The 7,964-nt window shown below is 33.1% G+C and overlaps 1 protein-coding gene across 1 annotated transcript in view; it reads right to left on the bottom strand.

Moving 5' to 3' along the window:
• Window positions 1–7,341, bottom strand: part of LOC107707935 (uncharacterized) — a 25,786-nt gene extending 18,445 nt beyond the window's left edge. The window contains exons 1-3 of the mRNA XM_016512061.1: window positions 6,997–7,341; window positions 5,995–6,294; window positions 340–648 (exon numbers count right to left, since the gene is read on the bottom strand). Coding sequence (XP_016367547.1) covers window positions 340–648; window positions 5,995–6,294; window positions 6,997–7,042 — 655 coding nt within the window. The 5' untranslated portion in view covers window positions 7,043–7,341. The remainder of the gene's footprint in view (window positions 1–339; window positions 649–5,994; window positions 6,295–6,996) is intronic.
• Between the last annotated feature and the right edge of the window lie 623 nt (window positions 7,342–7,964).

Here is a 7,964-nt window from a genome sequence, read left to right as displayed (position 1 = left end):
AAACGCTAATAATGAAATCATAAAAATATCCAATTAAAATAGACATAATTTAAAAATAAATATATTATATTTGACATTTAATTTAAGTTAAAGTGTATTTAATATTTTATCAAATAAAATATACTGCAGGATACTGCAGATACTGTACTGCGTTAGGCTAACCGAGACTTGTCATTTGCACTTCTATATTGTTGCTTTGAGATTTTGAGAAAAAAAAAAAACTAACAGTACCACATACATATAGTTTTTTTAGCCTTAATTCAGTGCAAATAAATTTTCATCTAAACTATTCACACAAAACTAATCTAAATATATTTAATATTACATTGATGGACTCACCGCTGACAGTCACACTGAATGACTGTGTATGGTGTATGGTGTATCTGCTGCTGCTGATCTCAACTTCATAAAGTCCATCATCTGTGGTTCTGGTGTTTGTGATGGTCAGAGATCCAGTCTGATTGTCCAGCCATAGTCTGCGTCTGAATGTGTTGAAGATTCCAGCTGTTCTATCGATTTCAGCTATAAGAGATTTCTGCTGTCCAAACCTCCACTGTATCACATCATGTATATCAGTAAGACCAGTGCGTAGAGTGACTGAATCTCCCTCCAGCACTGACACTGGCTTCACTGCATCAGCAGACACAACTGCAGAACAAACAGAAACAGTTTCTGTCAGTTATTACTTTTCAAACAGTCACTATAAACAGATCTAACACAGATCACTGAGTCTTGTCTAATGATTTTCTTCAATATTTTCAATGTTCTTTTCTGCAACCATCTCAACTAGTCAAATGCAGATAGAGTGGATTTTACACATAAATTCACTAACACACAAACTACCATTCAAATGTTGAGTGACTAAAACTTGTCAATGAAAGAAACCAATGCTTATGTTCATCAAGGTAATATTTAATTTAAATAATCTAATTAATTAAAATGTTAACCATTGCAGAAAAAGCCCAGCCATTACTCTATTCCAATTAGAAAACCATAATATTTATAATATTTGAGAAATCATACTAATGTAATGACTTGGTACTCTGCAAAGCTGACACTTGCTGTGGTCATAGTGGTCATAAAAATGGACAAACGTAAGTATATTTATAAAAACACATCAGTCTGTTGTTATTTTAATAGTTATAGAATATTCCAAACACTACACAGACCATTACTGGTGCTCAGATATAAGCTTCACTGAACAGGACACACTAACACTGTTACAGTGAAGAGAAGACCGAGATGCTGCGGCTGAATGAATCTGAGAATTGAGGAGTTCTGGGAAGAGTTTAATTGAAAGCAGGGCTGCAACTAATGCTTATTTTGTCGATTTTTTATTTATTTTTTTATTATTGACTAAAAACACACTATTCCACATTCTGCCCAGTGTCCTTCAAACAAACGTTCCAAGTGAATGCTATGAAAACATGCAGTGCTATCACCTGCCATAATAAAGAGAAAACACATTTTAGGAATTTTAGGAATCTGTCAAAAAATGGTTTAAATCAAAAATGTTTTATTGTCATTTATTGGGCAAATAAACTTAAACAATTAAATAATATTTATTCACATAACAAAAATGGCCTCCTATGTCCTTTATAACAGCTTGCATTCTTGCTGGCATTGTTTATGTACTTTTTGACTGTAATTGGGTATCTGAAAAAAAAAACACTATAAAGCTCTCTGCCTTTCTTTCATAGATAACAGCAATAATTCTATTATAGTATTAGAAACAGCCTGTTACTAAAGAGCTTATGCATAATGGAGGACTAACCCATACAGAAAGCTAATAAATTACTTTGGTAATCACCAGTACTGTTAGTTTAGAGCAGCAGTGGCACAAACCATAATTTGTTAAAAACCTTACATAAATTTGTTTTAATAAATTTGTTAAGCATTGTATATAGTGAATATAGTTTAAATCTCTGCATTAACATTAAAATAATAATAAAGATGAATAAAATCTCAGTTGTAACCAATAGGTAAGAGTAATGTTCTGCAGGAACACGTTCACTTTGACCACAGGCACGTCTTACTGTCATTTCTTTATCCTGTTAAAGGCGATTTTGAAGCGTCTGATATTTATATTTAGAAAATTACACGCTGTTATCCCTTTACAGTTCCTACTCTCATAAAATACTCGCAATGCAAGTTGACATTTAAACCTTAATTTAACTTTCAACAACAGATATTTCAGCACAATGAAAGTTTTTGCGCTGATAATTAATTGTTTCTCTTCAGTAAAGACAGACTGTCAGCACGGACCTTTATGCAAAAATGGAAATGCTCGCGTGAATTTGTGACATGACCGACCGTTAACAGAAAGTTTTTTTTTGCGCTGAGGACGCACACGCATCGGTCAAAGCGCCTGACAGGGCAAGCCATTATGCTAATGCATTAGCTTAAAAATAAAGAATTCTCATGTTTTGGGCAGCTTGGATAACGTAACTCTCCCGCAGCATCTCATTCTGTTTCCTCCACTATTTTAGATGCATTTTGTCCATAGAAATGCGTAAATCAGTGCTTTAATTTGACGCGACCGGCTGAAGTTGGACGTGCACTGTGGGCAGACCCGATTAATCGACAATGAGAATCGTTGTCGATGATTTTCATAATCGATAATAATCGATTTTATCGATTAGCTGTTGGAGCCCTAATTGTAAGATCTGTGATTAATGCCCTTCAGGCCAGTAACACATGGGAATTACTCCTGAAAAAGAAACGTCAGCTGAATATCTTAAAAAGCTAACTGCAAGAACACATATGATTTGCAGAGCTGCCACTGCTGCACACAGATGATTCTTGAATGAACAAGCATTCTTCTTTGAAGAACAACTAATATTATAAAGGTTTTCACTGTCATTTTTATTGAATTGAATGTGTCTATGGTGAATAACAGTATCCATTTCTTTTAAATACATACACATTTCTTGGTGATTCCAAATGGTAATATATGTAGATTAGACTAAAGCCATTTCATGCTGATTTGAGAAAATCTGATAAATATACACTACTGTTGTACATTTGGGAACACTATAACTTTTTTTTTTTTTAAAGAAATGTATACTTTTATTCAGCAAGGATACATTAAATTGATTTAAAAAAAAAAAGTAAGTAAATCTAATGTTCCTTGAGCAGCAAATCAGCATATTAGAATGATTTCTGAAGGATGTGACACTGAAGACTGGAGTAATGATGCTGAAATTTCAGCTTTGATCACAGGAATAAATTACAATTTACTATATATTCACATAGAAAAAGGTTATTTTAAATTGTAATAATATTTTAAAATATTACTGTTTTACTGTATTTTTAATTAATTAAAAGCAGCCATAGTGTGCAACGAACCACAGCCTGACCTGCTGCTGCGTATGCCCTGCCATTTAAGCGCGATGTATCCTGGAGGGGCTTAGATGGCAAGGAGGGAGTATTAAGGGAGGATGTCTCGCCCGAAGAGAGATAGCTAGCCAGCTTAATTATTGATCAAATTCAATATTGTATGGCCTCTAGACCTACATGTCTTCCCAAGACACACACACAAAACAAACAAACAAAAACAAATAATAAATCGTCTCAAATGGTCGCTGTTTTGAGAGAAACTATTCAAAGACTGATAAATCTTTTACCAACAAAATAAAATTATTTCACTTTCATTTTACCACAGAATTTAAATAAATCTGAATTCTGTTGGGTTTTCCAATAATAATGAAACACTTGCATTAAATAATAAATGATCAGTTTGTCAATTTCCTTGACAAACACATAATCAGATAACATTTATATATTTTTTTATATGTGTCATTTTAAACTGAAATACTTTGTAAATATTTGCTGACAAACTATAAATGAGAATTTGCCAGTACAGTTTTTGCATCTGTAACAATACAAATTTCAGAGAACTTAAATTGTTCATACACTCTCAGAATTTTTTTTACAAAAGCTGTCACTGGAGTGTTGCCTTTTTGAAAGGTACGAATATTCATGAAGATACTTATATGTACACTTCAGGTACTTGCATGCATCTTAGGGGTAAATAAGGGATGCAAACAGGTAAGGGGTAAAAAAAGGTGAGAACATTGTGTGGATAGAGAAAACCTGCCACAACTAGGGGTCTGAGGTATTCTTGGCACAGAAACTTTTTGAAAGATATTTGCTTTACATGCAAAGCTGGACTGGGAAAAAAAAACAAAAAAAAACAACCCTGGCGTTTTTGGTCCAAGCGGCCCACCACTACACCAGAATTGGTCCAGTTGGACACCACCCATACATACACATTGTCATTCAAAATACACACACATTAACTCTGTGCGTGTTTATGTGTGTGTATATTTACTGTGTATACCTGTTTAAGTGGACCAGTGTACTCACTCACTCTTGACTCTCTCTTAATAGTCAGTCAAAGTTATGACTACTTGAGGAGACCATGCAGTATAGGCATGCACCGATCATTATTTTATAGCAAATTCCGACTGCCATTTTTTTTACAAGCAAATGGGCTGATTGTGATACTGACTGCTGATTTTTTCTTTAAGCAAGAGACAAGAAAGGTTGAAAGTCTACATAAACAAGATGTTTATTTGCTCTATTACAGGCCTTAAACAATATCTGTAGCTATTTAAAATTAGAGGCAACCACTGCTTTTCCAAAGAGATGCTACATACATGGTGCATGAGCATTTATTTTTTATTTAAATTAAATTGCATAATTTCAAGATTTAAGGCAAACAGAATGATCTTACTTTAGCTTTGTGAAATTGTGCTAAATATGCAAATTCATTCTTTGACAGCCACAATATAGTGTTTTCTCGGTTAATGCTGTAAAAATCAGAGCTGCGCTTATGAACACTACTTTAATATGCATTAAACAGAGGTAAAATGAAAAGAAAATTCCATCGGAAATTTTCTGAAAACAGTCTAAGATTATTTTTCTTACCCCACTGGCAGATAATTTTACTTGTTTCCCCCAGGAAACAAGACTAAATATTAGGGGTGTGACGAGATATTTACCCCACGAGACGAGACACGAGACTGGGTTCACGACAACGAGACGAGACGAGATTTTTAGACTTTTTAAAAGAAATTCTCAATGATGAAATATATAGGAAAAATAGTCTTTTATTCAACTGAAAAACACAAAATGCAAAAAATGTAGGTGCATTTTGAAATCAACTTGTACTTTATGAAACTTAACTTCTATTTTAATGAATTACATGCAGCAATAAACAACATGTAAACACTGCAAATTGTTTTGCAAGGATATCGTCACGTTCTCACGTGCCACGAGATCTCGTCACATCACTACTAAATATCGTATTATATATTTTTTATATATAGAAAATGCGTCTTAATTTAAGAATTTTTAGATATATATAGGCTACTTGAAATAAGGCAAAAATCTCAGCAATAAAAACATTTTTGCAGCATGAATGAATGAATGAGGTAGTTAAACATTTGCTTATGCTTTAAAAAGGGGGAGGAGACTGAAATAAACTCTGGATTTACAGAAGAAAACCTGCTCCCGACCAAGTTAGGTTCACGGAGTAAGTTACGAGAGGTTTAGTTTTGTCTTTTATTGGAATCGAAAAACCTGAGTTTCCCCTTATCTGGGGTTAACAAACTCTGAGTTTCCAACAAATGTAATTCTGGAATACACCCCTGTGCTCTATCTAGTGTTTTGTCGTCCCTCTCTGTGAGCATAAGGATTTTTTTTTAACGAGGTCATGCAGTTTTAATTTTTGGGACGTGTCCTGTCGTCCAGCTAATACTTTAAATACAGTGAATGGGAAATGGAGCTGAAATGGATTTTCTTTTCTCCATAGTGTTTTATTATAATGTTACACAAAAAAAACATTTTTTAGGTTTACCAAAACACATGGAGACCTTGTTCCTCTAGCATGCTTAAGAATTATGCTCTAGAGCATTTAAGTTATTTAGCACTTCATGAAAAAATATGTAAATAAACTAATTATAAGATTGAAATGCGTTAGATACTCACCACTGACGATGAAGCTCCTTTTTAAGGTGTTTAAGTTGCTTACTTCATAATCTCCAGCATGTTTATTTGTGATGTTTGTGATGGTCAGAGATCCAGTTTGAAGGTTCAGCTCCACTCTGTCTTTGAATCTCACATTAGGAAGATCATACGTAGAAATCTTTGTATTCACTGTGTTGAACTGAGCTATGAGAGTGGTTTTAAACCTCCACTGTATCACATCATTTTTCTGTATTTCAGTGAGATCAGTGTGTAGAGTAACAGAATCTCCCTCAGTCACTGATACTGACTCACTAAACACACCTTGAATACAAAGAGAGACAGTTACAGGTAAGTAAATAATAATAATAAAAAAACGAAATAAAAATAAAATAACTTTCAGTAAACAAATTCATATATTTTAGTCTTGTCTATCTCTCATGTGATCTCATGTGAACTGACAATCTACACTAAAGTTCAATATAAATTATATATTTAAATAAATAATGAGTATAAAGGTAACAATAAGGACTTTCGGTCGGTGCTCATGAATTGTATGAAACAGAATTCATAACTTACCTGAATCAGTCGGACCAAATAATGTACATTACATATTCATTATCAACAAACATTATAAGGACCAGAATCAGCAATATCTCAGAAATATACACACAGACAACCTAAAATGCATTACCTGTGAGACTATGGTATGAATCGTACAGCTTCAAAAAACACAACGAACAGAGTTATGATACAGTCTCAAAAAATATATATGTAACGTTAAAATATATGAAGGCAACTGGAAAGAGGTCTAACAGTACAGTACATTGTTAATGTATTAATAATTAGATATGATATATAACAAATCATTACTCTCTTTCCCACATTTTAGTTTAATTACTTAATTAGTTAGTAGTTTATAAACCGGGAGAATATGAGGATTAAGACAACGGCAAGCGAGCATTTACGGATATTACAAAGTGAAACCGAAAGTGTTTCAGGCATAACGTTAAACATAAACCTTACCGTCCATAAGCAATGCGATTAGAAAAAACAATAAAATGTTCTTCATATTGCAGTAGATTTCAGAAAAAAAAATCTGAGTTTCCGAAAATGATGATAATCCGCTCCTTTGGGTTTCTGGGTGTGTCGACACGAACCGATCGACAGAGAGAATCACCGAAAAACCGACTGAAGATCGACAGAAAGACTATTACACCGATTGAGAATGTAAGTTACTGAATAAATTTTCTTTCTTTATTATATCTATAGTGCTCGAAAGCACTGGGTTTAACGATTATTATGGTTAAAGTAAAAAAAAAAGAAAAAAAAAGGCTAGCACACTATCTGAAATGGCGGTATCTTCTGCGTGACGCTCAAAATAGACGCACAGCGACACCTACCGACAAACGCCACACGCGCACAAACAACGATTTACCGGACGGGTGGTGGCGTCGTCGACAAACACGGAAGGAGTGACATTTCTGGTGAGCACGTGCATTTATGACCCAAAATGTAATAATACAATTATAAGAAATGTGTTTCAGTCAAGGAAAAGAATAACTCCGAGGGGAATTTTTTTTTGGAATTCTTTAATAGATAAGATGAATTGGAAAAAAGCATGGCTCTTACCTTATAAACCAAAATCTAATGTAGACATTGATGTTACTATGTGTGATATATTTTGTTATTTTTCTCATTGTAAACATAACATAGAATATATATGAAATGTATTTATTTTATTGGGAAAATATTATATTCGTAAATGTAAATTTTCTTCAACATCTCCAAAATTACATAATTTTCTTTGTGACTTTAACTACTTAATTATAACACTAAAAAATATTAATACAAAAAAAAAAGTGTCAAATTTGTGAAATTGTATAATGATCTGCTGAATGGTACATCATTTTTTATTTACTACCTCTGTATATTTTGTTTTATCTATGTATTATTATTTATTTTTTATTTATTTTTTTCTTCTTTGTCTTCCT

This window comes from Sinocyclocheilus rhinocerous, unplaced genomic scaffold, assembly GCF_001515625.1.
Source record: "Sinocyclocheilus rhinocerous isolate Xijiao unplaced genomic scaffold, SAMN03320098_v1.1 scaffold9966, whole genome shotgun sequence".
NCBI classification, from domain to species: domain Eukaryota; kingdom Metazoa; phylum Chordata; class Actinopteri; order Cypriniformes; family Cyprinidae; genus Sinocyclocheilus; species Sinocyclocheilus rhinocerous.
This window is presented reverse-complemented; position numbering and strand designations above follow the sequence as displayed.